The following is an 18,869-nucleotide window of genomic DNA, read 5'->3' on the forward strand; positions in this document are numbered from 1 at the left end:
TAATGTTTCACTGCACAATAGTTTGTTTCTTATTTATTATAAATTGGGAACTATGCCTGAGCAGGACAACGTCAGAGACTCTGATGGATATACGTAGCGTTTCTGACATGTAAATCAAATGTCGACCTTGGGTTTAGGGCAAAAGACTAAAGTAAACTGGTATGAATAATGAAGCTGGCAATGTAGAACATCAATATTGTTTATAGCATTCATGGCCTCCAACCTATATACAAGAAATTATATACATGCATATGTACAACTGTATACAAATATCTATCAATTTGAGCTCAACAGGTTTTATTTTTGTCTTTTGTATGAAGTCAACCTCACCTGTTTCAGCCAAGTCTGGTGTCTCCTCCTTAATGACAGTGATTCCTTCTGACACAACATTTGTTCCACTTCGGCTGCTGCCTGTATCATTGTTCTCTGACATCCTCACAAACTCACTCTTACAGAATTCATACAAGCACTGAGCTAGAACAGCAGGGAAACCAGAGTCCAGGAGTTGCTTGATGGCAACCGGAGATTTACAAACTAAGGCCAAAGTGGCAAGTCTTGATTCATCCAGCATCATGTGACTTAATTCTTGCAGTGTGATAGGTGGTGAGTTTGGAGGTCTTGGCGGCACATGACTGGCTTCTTTTGAATCATCAGTCATTGTCCCTTGATGAAACTGAAAACTGTCTTTGCAGTCATCTGATATAGACGCATTCATACTGTGATCAAAATTGATGATTATTCCCATCCACTCAAGTATCATTGTGAAAAACTCGGGCTGGATGTGGCATGCAGCACAAAGGACATAGTCCAGTGACTTCTTCAGCAGTGAGTCAGATGACAGCATTGTAGACCATTCATATAAACAGCTGTTGACAGAGAAAGGTACATTTTCAATTCCACACACAACTGGGAAAAAACCCCGATATATTTCAATAATTAAACTTATGCTGAACTGAACAGCTAGAAAAGAGAAGGCTGGGATGGAGTGGTCAGTTTGTGGTGGGGTGGGGTGGGGTTAAATTTTGGGTCAGCATCTGATTGAAAACAACAGTGCCACTTAAGCTGAGTACCACCTGACAACTCACAATGCAACTTCACAATACGGGTTGACAATACCTCTGGCATCACAATACACCATAACAAATAGTAACAAATGATGAAATCAGTGAAATATAACTCTGAAACCACTTGCTTCATACATTTATACAACTTCTTTTCTGTTTGCAGACTTTTCAAAAACAAAATTTGCCCAAACTGAAGACGTATATGCAGTGGGCGCATCATATAGCTCACATGATGTTACAACCATACAATGTCAACAGAAAAAGTCACTTAATAAGTTGCTGTCAACATCAAAATACAAATACTTACTGTATGTACCGTATAAATAACACAATTCAACAATGTTTCTTAATCTGCAAAACTGTGTTTCTATTATTAACTTTGAAATTAAGGTGGGTTATGGGGGCCTTGAGGTTGGCTTCTATATTATTTGATTAAACACTGATTGATATAAGGGCACAGTAATCACACAAGAAAACAGGTTATGGCAGAGACTTGAAATCACTTTCGATACCTATAACATTCCATTAGGGGACTACTCACCTAACCAGGTCCATTGTGATGATGTCAGCCAAGCTGTATGGTACTGGTAGTTCTTGGCTCTGCCACAAGACTGCAGCAATACAGTGGACATGAGCTGGTGCTGGGTTAGGCAGGGTGCTGAACCACATGCACCCACCTGCTTCTCTTCCAGGATCACTACCACCTCCAGCATTCTTCTGGACAGCCTGTTGACCACTGTCTCCCAGCCATTGTAATACAGCCTGCACTCTAATAGAATTTGAAAATATATTAATTGTTAAGTTTGGATGTAATGTTCTCAATTAAAAAAATGTGAAGAGATCCCAAACCTTAATCAACAAATAAAGCATACCATATTTCCTCTCATAAATATTCCTGCGTTTGTTTTTAACAAGATTTCAAACCTGGAAGCTAAATGAAGGCTCAGTTGTAATCAAAGATCAGGGACCTGTTGCACAAAGCAATCATTGCACTACAACAGTCGTAAGTGTATGTTAAAGTATGGGAGTTATTATCACGGTAGCGCTGCAACAGTCATAAGTCTATGTTAAAGCATGGGAGTTGTGATCACCTTGGCACTGTGACAGTATTAAGTCTATGTTAAAGCATGAGAGTTAGGATCACCTCAGCACTGTGATTGCTTTGTGGAATGGGTCCCTTGCTCATAATATTTCAACTGGAAGTTCAAATGTGAGCCTTCATTTCTAAGCTATTATATATTCCACGTAGAAGTACCGTATTCGACGTAATAAGCGCCCAGGGCGCTCTCAAAATTAGAAATAGGGGGCTCTTATTAGAATATTATTTTGGTGGAAAAAGAGAGAGTTGAAAGATAAATTTCGTGGTTTATGGTGACAGCCTGAAATGTTTATGTACGACAGAGTGCATATGCGCGAATAAAAAAGTCTTGTGTACATTGATCAATCGGAAGGGGTGCTTATTAGGATTGTTTACTAGCCAATATATCAGCAAATATCGCCGTGGGCGCTTATTAGAGCGGGGCGCTTATTACGTCGAATACGGTAATTAAAATCTGACATACCTCACGCCTATTGTGCCTATTAGAGGCCCAGCACTTACTGGTGGAAATACAGTATTTATGGTTGAAGTTAACATTTTTCAGAAAAAAAAGTTGTATTTATTTCAGAACATAAAATGTCTGTTAGATTCTAAATACAACGGAACAATTATATTAATTTAATCCTGACTATAGTTAATATATATTCAGAAGGGAATATCTTACATGTATAATATGATTATGGTTAAATACCTTGCTTTTGTTCCAGAATCTTGCACCATTCCCAGCTGATAAAGTAATTCCACAGTTGATTCACTGGCAACACCACTAACTTTACCGAGGTAGGGATGGGCATCTGAAAAAAAACACAAAGGAACTCTAAAAACTCTTGCAGTGCAGAGTGCTATCCTGTTTGATCCAGTGTGCAAGAAATGTCCACAAACAGAATTCAGGGGTTGAAAAATCTAGCAAGAGTTTGTTGGTCCTGTATCGAAGGCTGACAAATTACACTGGTACCCAAACTGTAAATCAAAATATTTCTCTGCTTGCTGTCAGTTTCCCCACCATGGGAAAATCTTATGTATTTGTAACAATTATAATTAGACTCTGCCTAGCAACAAAGCAACTTATGTCAAATTTATGTAGAAAACCGAACTGTGGCAAGTACGCCGCTGTGGTCCATCAATATCATTAAATATCTTTAAACTTTTTCATTTTCAACCCCTGGAATTGGATTTAAAAAGTGTTATCTAAAAAGGAATCAAAGCCTTGAGTACTATTGGAATTCAAAGAAAAGTTATTGTATTTGCCCTTCACAAATTAACATTGCATAGCAGTTCTCCTGGACATATCATGAGCAAAGCAAGGTGCCAACCTTACTGTTATTTGAAGAAATGTCATCTTAGTGTTTGGATAAAACCATACTGCAGGAGGAGAATCAATGATATTTTGAGTAGTGTAATATTTCCTGTGTCCCCCCAAAATTCCTTCAATACTGGGTCTCCAGAAAGAGTGCTAACCATCTCTTTGCCTTAACATAGAGCAAATAGCTGATTGATTATATTAGTTTAGTCCTTCACTATTGGACACATGGAATCTCTCCTGACCTCCCAATACAATACAGCCAGAGCACTGTGCCACAAAGCCAACAGTGAACCAATCAGCACAGACAGCCTGCTAGCAACCATGATCAAGAGATATCACTTCTAAGGGGTGTCCCACAACTCTTCCCAAGCCTGCAGTCCTGACTAACAAGCAAGGAACTGAAAAGTAAATCATATTGTACTCACTGTTTCCTCTGGCTAGTGGTGGACTGCTCAATATGTTATCAATGAGTGCAAGTCCCATAGGTAAAGAGTGAAGGCCAATCTTCAGCAGCACTGCCTCAATCTTAGGTGTGTAGATAACAGCAGTTGGTGACACAAGGAGGGAGGCGCAAGTGGTCAGAAGATTTGGTGTAGAGGCTGCTGCTGCAGCCACACGGTCTTCCACATCATCAAACGCTGTTAGACAATGGTGAAGAAGTCGAATCCAACCGATGCTGGAAAGATAATAGCAATTGAAACGACAAATGTAACAGTAAACAAAATTAAATTACAGGAATCTGAGTATTCTGTATATTAAATACTTAGCCTGCTATGACAGTGTGCAGTTTTCACTGATGAAAACAGCTTGCCCAAACACACCATAAAAGTAGGTCACCCACAGAGTTTGGTGCCCCTAATGTTCCTTCTGCTTCAAATGTACAAAGAAGTCGACAATATAAGGGAAGGCTGGGTAGGCCAAGTCTTTGTCACAGGAGGCTACATACTGTACATAATACATGGAATACTCAGATTCCTGTAAATTATTACTATCCTGCTGGGACAGTGTGCAATTATCCCACAACTTGGTGGAGAGGCTAGAGACTGGGTAAAATCAAATCCACAGACAATTTAGAAAGACCAAACACTGAAATTGATGACCCTGAAAATAAAATCAGATATACTAAATTAAATCCAGATGGGTGGGGACATAAAGGTAAGTTTCCAGAAGATCCAGCAAGGCAAAGATGAATGTGAAACCGTAACTGTGCTGATATGAGCATCTGGAATCTGAGAGGCACTACAAGATATCCATGATTGAAGATTTATAAAATTTTGAAGGCCAGACTTGTTTCTAGATCACTATGAGACACAAAATTTGCTTACATGCTTCTATTAACACATACCACATAACTCCTGTATACAAATATAGCAGGGGAGCGAAAGATTACACACTTCAACTTCAAGAATGCACTACAACACTTTCCAAGTTATGTCTTTGAACAATTTATCCCTACCTGGAATGAGAGACTGAATCTTCAGCTGAAAAGGATGCACCAGGTTTAGCACCAGTATCTCTGAAAGCACTGTAGCCCATAAGTAGAATCTGAGAAAGTCCAATGGTCATAGAGTCCCGAGCTTTGTGGAGTCGGATGGTGACAGATGACGTCACCTCCAGCTTCTGTAGTTGAAGTTTGATCACCGCCAGACTTGATGTCATAAGTGGTGGGCACATTGGGGTCACAGTCATCCCATCATGACTTATCTCCAGGGATACAAAGGATGGACAAGCTGAAAATATGGAATCACATAACCATTACATTCAACTGACTCCCAAAACACCAACAACAAAGAAAGAACTCTGTACCACTACTTGACACATAGGCCCTTCCGATTTATATATATTAAATATTGGTCTCTCAAATCTCAACAACGTTCTAAGTCATATAGATGTCACAAACATCTGCAAAGTTCAGCAAAAACATCTTTTACATATTATTTTATTTGTGGGTTTTTTTCCTGATCACAATCTCAAGAACTTTTCAACTACAACTTCTCAACTTCTATTAACTACACCATAAGTTTAGCACCCCCTCCTATTTTGGCCATGATGTCAGAAAACCTATGCGCTGGCCCGAAATCTATGGCAAAGAAAGAGTAATTCATTGTTGATAAAGAAGAACAACCATGATATTTTAGGAAGTATTTATATGATACTGGTGGACATTTCATTATTGCCAAAGTTGGTACCCCTGTACGTGACTTCAGTACGGAGCTGCAGGGTGCCAAAGGCAGTTGTTGCTGGTAAATTGACAGCGTAATTACATCCAGAAAACATTGCTCTCTTCCAAAGCCCATGAAAATTCACAAACAAATCTCAACTCACTGGTCCACTGCACAGGCACTTAGTTACAACAACTTATCAAGGACAAAATCAATTTCAGAACATGCAAAAGTAAGCCAAACATACACAACAACTGTGTGAGGACCACAACAGTCACCTCTTTCAGATGCTGGCATTGAATGCTTAGTCTGTGTAACAGAATTTCTGTTCAGCCTAAATATTTTGTAAGATGTACTGTGCAAGGTCATTTCAGATTAGGGCGATTTTCAATATATATGGGGGAATGGCGCAAGTGCATTCTAGATGCAAACCTGATGCTGTGAAATCATGGAAATGACAGGTCAATACAATGAAGAATCCCTCATGTCATACAATGCAGTAGTCAAGCTTGTCAATAGCAGGGAGACTGTCAACAACTACTTTGGCAGCGAATGATAGTAGTGACGATTAATCGTGAAGTAGGTCAATTTCATCCATGTCAAAGTTCAGGGGTGGAGCGGTATTTATTTGTAATTTGTAATATTTACTGGGGGTAACTGATAACTAATTACAAAATTCAAAGTAAAAAAACCCAGAATGTCATCTCTTAAGTTTGCTGAGAAATAAATTAGTTCGGAGCTATTTATCACTATTTCTGTAACCTGTGACCACCACAATGGAACATGCCATTTTGATTTCCAAGAAACAACTTAATCCATGCAGCACAATTATGCAACAGATGGCAATAGAATTAAAACATACCTTTTGGAGATTATTTGACAACTTCCTTTTGAATAATTATGTGTTTTGAACCATAAATTTGAACTAGTCAAGAATATGAGTATTTTAATCTTCAACTTGAATAATACTGGTTACTTTTTTAACTACTTGTGTCGACACCTTTTCTTTTTAATTCGCAAACCTCTCGCTAAAGGTTCGGTTCCAAATAAAAAAGAAGAGGTGCGACAACTGTAAATTTCGAAACACAGTAGGTTTATCTGCTAATTGGTACAGTTCAGAACAATCAACTGATATGCCTGGTGCATGTGCACATGCTTTGCGCATCATAACCACAAACCTTATAACCAGACATTCACATCTTAGCTGTGGATAACTGTTTGTGTCACTACCATAATTACAGTCAAGTCCCATTTATCCGACATCAATGATTGCATATGATTATGTCGGATTAACGAGTATGTAGGATTAACGAGACTTGACTGTACATTCAAGGTCACTTGGCGCTAAGGTTATTGTAACTCCTATACCTTAACATAGACTAATGACTGTCATTGCGCTACAATTGCTTTGTGGAACGAGGCCCAGGTGTACATATACCAGGGTTATACCCATATGAAGTGAAAGAAGGACAGAAATCCTGGATAAACAACTAAATTGAACATACTTGCTAGAGAAGAACCGTGAGGTTGAATCTGCACTTCTCTCAGTAGAACAGCAAATGGCAGCTGTATTGTAAGATCAACCCAGGCTTCATCAGGATAGAAGTGATAGGACCAGGCTGCAGATCTGGCTCTCCTATGTGGCGGTGACGTTTGGATGAGGACATCAGCTGGACTAGCTGTTGGGCTGCTGGAAGAGACTGTGCCTAAAAATAGAAATGTATCTTACTACTTGGCTTGTAACGTTTATCATACAGTAAACTATGGTTACCGGTATAACAAACTCAAAACATAAAATAACAGAAGTAAATACATGTTATAAATATATTATTGATATAGTTTCATTGACATACAGAGACGTGAGGTCACTTGCCGTCAGTCAGGAAATATGTTATTATGCTTTGAACATTGACCCTTTGTTAATTGAGGGTGTAAATTAAAGACAAGGTGTCAGTACTTAACCCAGGTAATCATTTTCCTTATATTGTTCATTAGCGCTTTAACAGCCTCACGTGGCAGCAGATGTTTTGATAGGCTGATTGGTGACACATGAGCAGCTCAGGGATTAACATTTCGTTATAAACATTCATATATTGCCGTTAAGTACACACAGGACTAGTCTAGTGAGTTTGCTATATCCGTAAATTCGTTTTAAGCGTGTTTGTTATATCCATCAATCTTATATGATATGATAAAACATAAAGTTATTGGCTTGAATAAAGACAAAAACAGTTCGTTAGAACCATCACTTCAGCATAAACATGTTCGTAATAAAAGTAGTTTACTGTACTTCACTACTATATATCAGTGTTCACACACAGTTTTGGAGTAAAGTGGCGATACTTTATACAAGTTCTCACAATGTGTTTGTCACTGTCCAGGTCCTACTGATGGCGTCATCACCTATTTCAGTCACCTCGACACTGTCCATGTTTCACAGTGACGCCTCTCATCCCATTCATTACTTTTGCAACCAGCTCATATCAATTCAAGTACTTATAAGAATAAAATAACACACCATTATTTATTTCAAGTTTCTATTTTCAAAATACTCCTTAGTTTGAATAAACACTAGCCACACCTAAATCTATAAGGGCGAACATTGCCTATCTGTGACACAGGATAATATCCAGACAGTTGTTTATACATCGGTAGCAATGGGGGTAACGTGCAGGTGAATCAAAGCCCTACTAAATACAGTACAAAGCAAAAAAAAACAATCAGAGTCCCAAACTTCTAGTCCCATTCCTCTAACCAGTTGAATCACAAACCTTCCAGTATCAAGTTTCACTGCTCTACAGCATAAATGCTTCTTGAGTTACTGCTTGTTTGTTTGTTAGTTTTGTATGTTGTTAACACCGGACTCAGCAATACTCCAGCTATATGACAGCGGTTACTGTGTTAACGAACACGTGGAAGGGTATGACCTTATGAGTGAGTGAGTGAGTATAGTTTTACGCCGCTTTTAGCAATATTCCAGCAATATCACGGCGGGGGACACCAGAAATGGGCTTCACACATTGTACCCATGTCGGGAATCGAACCCGGATTTTCGGCGTGACGAGCGAACGCTTAAACCACTAGGCCACCCGACCGCCTATGACCTTATGAATGATTAGTATGATTGGTAGAAGAATGTGATGAATGGTAAGATTTAGACAAACATTTTGATGATATACATCAAAACCCATAAGAACAAATACATAAAAAGGTATTACCCAAAAGGGAATCTCTTGAAATTTGCAGCCTATGATAGATATAATGCAAATATCTTATTACCCATGGGAGCAAAGTTCTGCAGTCCATCTGTATTTTCTGAATCTGTGGAGTTAATCTTGTGTCCATTAGCTCCTGCTCTGCCATTGTTCATGTTCTGCATGATGGTAGAGATCAAGCTGGAGTTGGTGCAGATGAGACGGCGGTTACAGCTGACCAGATTGCTGCACACCACCTCAATGCCACCTGAGTACACATCAAATTAACCCATCAGATAACATAGGAAACCAGTGATTCAGGTGAGGTCAAACTTGAATCAATAATCAATTGATAAATACAAGCAGTATTAATGTCTATATGAGTTGTGTACTGCAGTCCTGGGGAAACATACTATCTTGTGTACAACATGAAGCCAAAAACTTCATCATTTCACTGCAGTAGAAATCATGACTGGAGTAAGCAGGAGATCACTAACTGGGTCCAAACATCAACATAAATGTACATATTTGCTATAAATAGTACTAGGTATGGTTATTTCCTATTTTGTACATCCTAAATGAAACACTTTGTTTCTTATGTATTGAACACACTGAGATTGACCAATCAGCAATTGAAGAGGAAACATCCAGACGCCATGCATGCTATTTTGCTATGAAAACATACTAATAACTTACAATACTCAAATAACAACGACCATTTATCATACAATTATTCATTCTCAGACAACTAAGGTTTGTTTCAAAGCATCCATAGCAGTTAACTGATCCTGGATTCTGTAAAGAATGGTGAGTTGGTGAGATGTCCAGATCATTTCACACAATTCCATAATAAATGATATACAAAATATTGAATAAAATATTTATGATACAAATTAGAATAACAAGACTGGAATGTCACTTACAACCTGTTAACATACCTTCTCTGGTGCTAACATGTTTATGTTTTGATTTGTAGGTCAAAATCTCTTGTCTGTGGGAATAACATGCATTATTAATTTAAAAAGTGCACTTTATACACAAGAACAATTGTCCCCTAAAGACAAGTGTGACTTGGTAATGTCCAGAAACAAAGGTTGTGATCCAAGAGCCTAACTAGTTGATGTGATGGCAGAATGTCACATCACTGTAACATGAGTGGTCTATGACTTTCTAATCAAGTAAAAACATTAATAACAGAAGATGATATACTTACCTATATCCAAGAACTGCTTGATATTGTGAGTACTGTTGAGGACACGTAGGGTGAACCATAGCAGCGGCTCCGAGAGCCTACAGAGTGTGCTTCCAGAGAGATAGTGGAAAAGAGAATCCAGCATTGGCTTTGAATCTGAGTTGCAGCTTGCCAGTGTGACAAGGATCTGATATACACAGTCCCCTACAGAGACAACATCTCCACCTGTCAAATTCTCCTGGAGGCTCTGCACTCCAGCATTACCAAGAAGGGTGGCCATGGCATTACTGTTACAGAAACTCAATGTCTGCAGAAAATTTTGCATTATGTATTGATGTGTAAGAATAATTTCTGCAACACAGTTGTTTGTCTCCGAGGGCTGGCGCCAGTCAGAATTATTCATCTCCAATCCTGCTGCTACAGCAGCCGCTGATTCTGTCTTTTGTTCATCTGTTTGGTGTCCCTTTTCATCATCTGAGAGTATTGCCATCACAGGTGCTGCCACTGGGGTTGATGTAGCCAGTACATGACTCAACTTGTCAGCATCTGAAAGTCTATTTGTCAGTGACATGGGAGTCAGTGTTGGATCATTTCTTTCTTGTGAAGGAGCTTCTGGGTTCCTCGAGTTCCTGCTTGGTATATTTACTTGAACAAGTGTATTGACCAATCTAAGTAAACTACACATTAGCCTATCGCGACTGGCATCACCAAGTCCTGATCGAGTGTCCCCACCTCTCAAAAGTCCTGCAAACAATCCACCAAAGCATGACCGTGCACTCACATTGTTCTCGAAGGAGCTACGACAAGTAACCCGTTCTTGGCAGATAATGTGCTGATGAACAAGTGAACTAATGGACTGAATGACACTTATGGCATTGCTGATATCCACTTGGCCATACTGAATGTCCAGAACAAACTCCAGGAACTTACACTGGGCATCCAGAGGACCCATACAGCTGTAGAAGGCACCTCTGTTGAGAAGAAGCATACAAGATTAAGGCTTTCAAATATATGAGGATTGTTTGTTGTAGTAGATGTTTGCATGGATGACATACAATATACTTATAGTAATTTACACTCACTCATATTAAGCCAAAACATCATATACATTGCACAGATCATCATGCCTAGAACATTTGGAGATCTCTTCAGCGGACCTTATAACTCAAAGTATTGATCCCTATCTATCCACCATCAAAATGACATCAACATACCTATGAAGATATTATGTGTTTTGTGGGCTTAACTCGGGGTGCAAGCAATCTCGTCCAACATATCAAGGTAATTGTATTAACATTTCAGAGGTGAGGATATGCTAAGTATATTGTATATCAGACATAACAAACCAGATATTTAGATATTACATTTTGTTAAATAAATCTTAAAAGTTCTTGGAACAAATTACGAAATTTATTCTTAAATATTCTCATATTTTGATTGACTTCGAAAAAACACAACTACGTCATATTCCAGTCAAATTTCCATGATATTTCTGATTCCAGTAAATTCATGTAACAGCCACTCTGAACCATTTCTTTTCTCTCGATAATGATGCATAGGAAAAGATTTTTCTTTCATCATTATGTAGCCAGTATGATGTACCATACAATGGCCAAGAAAAAAGTGTGATAACGTAAAGTTAACAAACACACCCAAATTTTAGACATTTTGAACACAAATGCCTGAGCAATGACCATAAACATTTTTTTTTAATATGCCTGCTTTGGCAGCTTTGTTCATGAAACCTCGAAAGTTACTGTTAAAGTGCTCTTCTGGGCAACAGAAATATTAGGAAGAGAATTTGAGATGAATATATCTAAATATCTTCCTTAATAAAAAACCCCATACCTTTCTGCAGTCAAAGTGAACACCAGCTTGAGCATGAGTTCTCGCAAATTCTGAGTGCTACTCTCTGCTGACTTGATCTGCATTCTTCTGAGAAATTCATCAAAAGCTTTTGTTGCTGATGGTCCTACCTGTACAATCACAATTAAGATATTAGGCAAAGGAGTTGCAAAAAAAAAAAGTTTAATAAATACTGTGTGGTGTTTTTTTAATAACATCATGTACAACAACAGATGCTGACAATTATGATGCCTGTAACTTGTAAATGTTTCTTTCATCAATCTATTTTACGACTTATCTGAGAATCGCCCATCAAATAATTAATGTGTGGACCAGAATTACATACCAAAAAATGACAAGAAGTCTCTTATAACGTTATACAAAGGGTGAATGTCCTGACTGTGAGACGTGACAGTGAATGTCCTGACTGTGAGACGTGACATTGAACCTCACCTGAGATGTGATAGTGACCCTGACCTGAGTGAGAAATGACAGTGAACCTAAATGAGACCTGACAGTGTATCTTACCTGAGACGTGTCAGTGAACCTGACCTGAGACGTGACAGTGAACCTAACCTGAGACGTGTCAGTGAATCTTACCTGAGACGTGTCAGTGAACCTAACCTTAGACATGACAGTGAATCTTACCTTAGACGTGACAGTGAACCTAACCTGAGTTGTGACAGTGAACCTAACCTGAGACTTGACAGTGAACCTAACCTGAGACATGACAGTGAACCTAAATGAGACGCGACAGTGAACCTAAATGAGACGCGACAGTGAACCTAACCTGAGACGTGGCAGTGAACCTAACCTGAGATGTGACAATGAACCTAACCTGAGACGTGGCAGTGAACCTAACCTGTGACGTGGCAGTGAACCTAACCTGAGATGTGACAGTGAACCTAACCTGAGATGTGACAGTGAACCTAACCTGAGACATGACAGTGAACCTAACCTGAAATGTGAAAGTGAACCTAACCTGAGATGTGATAGTGAACCTAACCTGAGATGTGATAGTGAACCTAACCTGAGACGTGACAATGAACCTAACCTGAGATGTGAAGGTGAACCTAACCTGAGTGAGACATGTCAGTCATTTTAGAGAGTGATGTAAACATTTATCCTCTCTATCTGGATTAGCCAGCATACCTGTGAATAGTAGATGCTAGCAGCAGTTGGACCACTAGTAGATACACCAGACAGGAATTTCACCAACAAAGGCATCAAGTTGCTCTCTTTCAGCACAGCATTCACCATGGATACATCTGGTCCAGCCACTTGAGAAGCTGTTCTCTGGTTGGAGAAGAGGCAGAGTGTTTGAAAGACAAATACCCAGCTTCGCACTGGCAAGTTTGGTGTAAGGACCACAGCTTCTAGCAGATGAGCCAATGATGAACCAGTCAATGGAACTGATGGGATGCGAGACGGATCAAAGCTAGTATGAAGTGGAGTGTCATCATGCGAGCTGTCTTCATTCATTGTCAGCCACAACTGCAGGACAGTGTCCAGATTCACACGGCGGTTCAGCAGTTGAGAAAACAGGTGGTTGAAGCACTGACTCAACATCTCACTGGAACTTAGTAGCTGAAACATCAACAAAAGAGAATGGAGTAAGTTCACTTTTATAGAATCTATCAAAGCCTGAAACACCAACATAATTTATCCATCTTCATGTGTTTATTTCCACTTATATTACTTGATATTGTTTATTTCCTTATAACTGGAACTACAGATACCCTGTGATGTGTTGGATGTATGCTTGCTTCAGACAACTCATCATCTGTGGAAGGAGGCTGCAGTGGTGTGCTTGTGCTGCTGGCAAGTGAAAGAGCAGGTGGCAAGGAACTGGAGTAGGCACTGTGAACAGTGTCCATTTGTACAGACAGCATCACCTGAAAACATTAAGGTGATATTACAACATTGTAAAACAGTCCTTTTAAACTTATTGAAGTACTGAAAGCAAACAAATATAAACATTAAAGTACCTTGAGCCTGAGTTCAGCTTGTGTCTCCAGACCGAGCTCCAATCTTGCATCTAATGCTGAGGAGAGACCTTGGCAGCCACTCCCTGACTTGGAGGTGTTAAGATAGTCTGATAACTTGCTTTTAAGGTTCTTCAGCTTCTGCTTCTTGTCATATGAGGTCAAATTTCTGAAGAAGAGAAAAAACAAACCTAATTTAAACACACAACTAACATTTAGAAAACATATTTTGTCACAGACCAAAGAAAACAAAGCACTGCAGCTTCTATGATTAAATTCACATAAAACGTTAAAGCATCCCCATTTACAAGGGGCTATTTAATTAAGATCAAAGCAATTTCTACATACCCTGACATTGCTGACTTAATGTGGTCTGCCAACTCCATGGTTTGGTTTGGACCATCACTAAGTCCCATGTAGACAACATGGAAAGGTCCATCATTAGCAGGAGGCGGCTTGACAGACTCTCCAGTGACATACTCATGGAGCTTATCAGTGGTATCATCATCCAGCTCCGGGTCATCCAGCAGCAAGTCCACCATCATGGAGGAATCCTTGTCCAGTGTTGTACTGACTTCCCCAACCTGGGAATTCTCCACATCTAGGAACAAACAGTCAGATCAGAGTGAGTGAGTGAATATGGTTTTACGCCGCTTTTAGCAATATTCCAGCAATATCACAGCGGGGCACACCAGAAATGGGCTTCCATATTGTATCCATGTCGGGATTAATCATCGAGCGAACACTGTTAATTGAAGTCTTAGATCTCTTCATGAACATCAAAACACAAATATCACATTTCACAACTACATTCAGTAAAACTGCTATTGGTCAAAATATCAACAATAAAAACTTTGAAAAAGATTTTTGTTAGAAGTCTTTCGGTTTGTTACCTGTCATTTCTCCATTGCTATCATCAAATGTTGGGAGACTAACACTCTGAGCAAGACTATCATCTGTTTCTGTCACTGTTGCAGACATCTCGTCAGGTATTGCTGACAAGCCGGACATTGCTGGGTAAAGCCTTTCCCCTGTTAACACAACAATAATAAATCACATCACTATCTTCATGTCTCTAACCCTGTGTGCTATTATCATCCAAGAAGCCAGTGTTTTCATATCAAGGAGCAAGACAATGATCAAGCACATACAGTATCGACCTAAGCTTCTTTCCAGAAAATGACACGTTATTGTATCAAACATGGAATCTCTTAAACAAATACTACCTATTCATTCTGACAATAAAAAATCAACTCTACAAATGAAATCATTTGGCGTGCACATGTATGCAAAGGAATTCTGTCAGCTCATCAACAAAAAGACACTGTGAATATTTTGCACTGTATAATTTTTGTGATTTCAACAACATGACAGGCATAATCTCAAAACTTATTCCTTATAAGGAAGCGTTACTACGTTTCATGAACAAAAGGGACATGGTTTACACAATGATTTTGCTTGTCCAGTCTTTTTATTTGTAGCTATATTAGATGTATGAATTCAGGCAACTAACATCAATAGACCATTTTGATTAATTTTGAACACAGCTGTACAATTGCAACATGAATGCAGGCCCATAATGTTTGTTTGCTGCTTAATGCCGCAATCAACAATATTCCCGCATACCTTTATGACATATTAAACAATAACATTGAGCAAAGCCTGACTAAGAAAATCCAAGTTATTGCTCACCATCTTGCACATCCTGCAGTAGACAAGTGATAGCATGGCTGGCCCATGGTCCACCCCAAGTGATACTGCCATGGTTGAATTCTTGGTTGGCAACAAGCAGAATTAATTTTTCCAGTTGTTCCTGTGTCATGGATTCCGTCAGGCTGATAGCAGGGCGTGTACTGTTACAAATTCTAGCAAACACCTGTAATGTAAGACCATTGTCTCACCTTACTATCCATGACATATATACATTTAATAAATAGTAAATACCTACATGTCAGTATGGGAGAATTTTATCTTAACTGTCAGTGAGAAAAATATAAGCAGCTGTCATCATCAACAGGCATAAAAAAGTATCACAAATTGTTAGATCAGATTTAGATTGAATTTTATCTTCATAACAAACTCAAAACCTAGCATCTTTTCTTAATTTGTTTATCTCCCCAGCTAAGCCTGGAACATCCATAAAACAAGAAACAAAAAAAAGTGCCTGCTCTAACTAATGGCTGTATGAAAATGTTTATTGCTGTCTTAACATCCATATTAACTATCACACCTCGCACCAAAGTTCTATTTATTTTTGACATAGTAATGCCAACATTGGAAGCCATACCAACCTTGCAAGCCACCAAGAACAAGTCGACATGGCATGTGAAGTCCATGCTCAGTAGCAGAGCCATAAGACCTCTAACCACCGCTAGACAACGATCCCGCGGCAACACAAGAGTAGTATCAGCCTCATCTTCCCCTCCATTGGGAGCAGCACCTCCCTCTTCTCGCCATCCAGGCAGCTTCTGCAACATAGCGGCATCGGCCCGTCGGATGTGAACAATGTCTTTTAAGTGCTGCAGGAAGAACATAAATGCTGAAAATTAGTGGTAAATTTCGAATTTGTACCACAAATTATTACCATGGTCTTTTCAGTTAAATACAGTTTCAAAGGCTATGTAGCTCACCTGGCATGAATATGTAAATATTCAGGTACATACATAAATATTGAATTTTTAATCAGGAAATCGAAGGCAGAGTTTGATTAAGTTCTGGCCATACACATGACAGGATGAAAACAATGGTGAAACTGTTGTATGCTTTGAAAAACCTAATTCATGTTATTGTCAAGAACAGCTAAAGCAGGTTGAGGCTCAATCCAAAAAGCAGTTCTGAGAAAAAGTAGAAAATAGTAGTTTTGCAACATTGTCCAAAGATCAACATTAACAAACCTGAAACTGCTCATGCAGTCGGTGCCAAAAACTTTTGAGTCTACTTCACCAAAGATGGCTCCCAGCATCGTTTTCAGTAGAATTAAGTGTTATCATATATGGACTATTTTTAGCTGAGCTTACTGGAGCGATTTTTGTTTAAGCCTTAGACTAGAGGTTCAAGTCACAGACTGCTCATGGTCAATATTCTTCATATCTAGTTCTTGTGGTTTATAAGAAATACATCTAACAATATATAATGACTGAAATACAACTGAAAATAAATTATAAAGTAACTTATCTAAATCAGAAAGATATCTAAACTTATGTATATCAAAGTATTTTCAATTAAATAAATCTAAGCATCCCATCCCCCTGACCTTCATTGTCCTATCTAAATCTGCACAGGCATTCTTAAAACTGCCAGTAATGTCACTTCCCTTTAACTGTCAGTTTTTCAGCCTCATTGGCCCAGTGATCCTAGGATAATGTTCACAGAGCGGGGGAAAATATTTTGAGAGAATTTAAGAATATGGTCAAAGTGCAAAGGTCAAAATAAGGTCAAATCATGGTCATGCCGTGTGTGCATGTGTGGCTGCTTGTACTGGTCCGGACTAATGCTGGTGCTAGCCAACAGAGATACATGTACCATGCTGCATGGATACCCCACTTAGGCAGAGAATACTGACTGAGACGACCAGTCCTTGTTTTATTCATTTGATGCTGAGTGCCAACCAGGGTCACAAGAAGTTACATCTTTTATCATCTTTAGGTTTGACACAGCCAGGGTATCAAACCACCGACCTGAGGAGAAAATGTCTAAAGACAACACCAACACCAACAGCTGCCGGGCAACATACACTAACTTGACTTTCAGTTTCTAACAACTTTAAGGTGACCTTGACCTTTGATAGATATGGCATCAACACTAGATGTGGTAGGATTGGCATATATACATGCAAAGAAAGTTCACTGACTGTAGAGGTAACTATACCTTAGAAACTGACTGATATAACCATGATTAACAAACACTTAAATCCTGACCTTTCCAAACCAAACCCCGACCTTACGTAAGTATTCTGTGTACCAAGTTTACTGATAAATAGCAGTCATTAGAAATATCGCAAGTTTTTTTTCATAGGGCTTCTAATTAGCAGATTAGGAGAATTTGCAAATCACTTAAAAACTTTAAGACAACATTGAAATTGAACATTTTGTCCTTGAGGCAGACAGTCCCAAATTCCCATTCTCAAAAAGGAGCTCTCACTCATAGCATGAATGTTGCATCAACAATCTTTTGCTGTTTACAGAAACATTATATCATATCTATATAGTTATCCCCTAGCCAACACAGACAACTTCCACAAAGATAAGAATAAGTTTGTGCTTGCCAAAGAGAAAAGTTTTTCTTTTTCCAACAGTTCATGATAATGAGCAACTGACCTTGGAAGCATACTGTGACAACTCCTTCTTAAACTGCTGCTCCTGCTGCTTCATGAGGGCCTGAGCCTCCTTCCCCACCACACCCTGACCTCCACTCTTTTCAAGCTGGCTCTCAACAAACTTCTTCTTGGCCAACTCCAGATCATGAAGCCTTTGTTTGTGGTGTAGAATGCGTTTTTGAAGTGACCTCCTGTACAGTTTGCCTGAACGAGATTTGCTTCGAGAAGGATTGTTAGCCACATGACCCTGGATGAAACCCCATCGGTTTGCTTGACATGTTCCTGAAATGAATATCAAATTAAATGAAATAGTGAATATTGAACATTTTCTAAAAAGTTAAAAAACTTAATACAAACACATAACCTTCTTACCAAGGCAACACTTTTTACAGGTTCGACTGGCCTGAGCCAAAATCATACACATGAAAGTAGGGTGTAGGGTGTATATTTATTTGCCAAACCCCACCATCTATATTTTATTAGAAAATATAACTACAAAACTTAAAATTGCAATTAAATTCACCATAATTTTGGTGAGTAGATAACTGATTGAATGCATTGTATGTTGTTTCTAGCCAAAAAACAAACTTCTTGTAAAAAGACTAAAGATCCTTGCAAACCCTTCCATTGGGTCTCATCCTAGCTTCACAGTGAAGAGGACTTATGGACTTTGTAAGAATTATATCAATTACGGTATTCACTCAATAGAG

General features: G+C 38.9%; 1 protein-coding gene across 3 annotated transcripts in view; it reads right to left on the reverse strand.

Moving 5' to 3' along the window:
* The window catches only part of LOC124145737 (baculoviral IAP repeat-containing protein 6-like), a 77,074-nt gene that overhangs the window by 17,138 nt on the left and 41,067 nt on the right, over window positions 1–18,869 (reverse strand). For 2 of the 3 annotated variants that reach the window (XM_046515641.2, XM_046515634.2), the window contains exons 24-40: window positions 18,161–18,441; window positions 16,136–16,363; window positions 15,537–15,720; window positions 14,738–14,875; window positions 14,193–14,445; window positions 13,848–14,013; window positions 13,599–13,754; window positions 13,012–13,446; window positions 11,863–11,990; window positions 10,036–10,985; window positions 8,908–9,090; window positions 7,134–7,334; window positions 4,923–5,196; window positions 3,892–4,142; window positions 2,855–2,957; window positions 1,606–1,833; window positions 331–866 (exon numbers count right to left, since the gene is read on the reverse strand). In XM_046515641.2, the coding sequence (XP_046371597.2) occupies window positions 331–866; window positions 1,606–1,833; window positions 2,855–2,957; window positions 3,892–4,142; window positions 4,923–5,196; window positions 7,134–7,334; window positions 8,908–9,090; window positions 10,036–10,985; window positions 11,863–11,990; window positions 13,012–13,446; window positions 13,599–13,754; window positions 13,848–14,013; window positions 14,193–14,445; window positions 14,738–14,875; window positions 15,537–15,720; window positions 16,136–16,363; window positions 18,161–18,441 (4,695 nt within the window). The remainder of the gene's footprint in view (window positions 1–330; window positions 867–1,605; window positions 1,834–2,854; window positions 2,958–3,891; window positions 4,143–4,922; window positions 5,197–7,133; window positions 7,335–8,907; window positions 9,091–10,035; window positions 10,986–11,862; window positions 11,991–13,011; window positions 13,447–13,598; window positions 13,755–13,847; window positions 14,014–14,192; window positions 14,446–14,737; window positions 14,876–15,536; window positions 15,721–16,135; window positions 16,364–18,160; window positions 18,442–18,869) is intronic. The other variant, XM_046515648.2, reaches the window with a different exon arrangement.

Source organism: Haliotis rufescens, unplaced genomic scaffold (genome assembly GCF_023055435.1).
Source record: "Haliotis rufescens isolate VD_foot unplaced genomic scaffold, xgHalRufe1.0.p SCAF_3, whole genome shotgun sequence".
Lineage (NCBI taxonomy): Eukaryota > Metazoa > Mollusca > Gastropoda > Lepetellida > Haliotidae > Haliotis > Haliotis rufescens.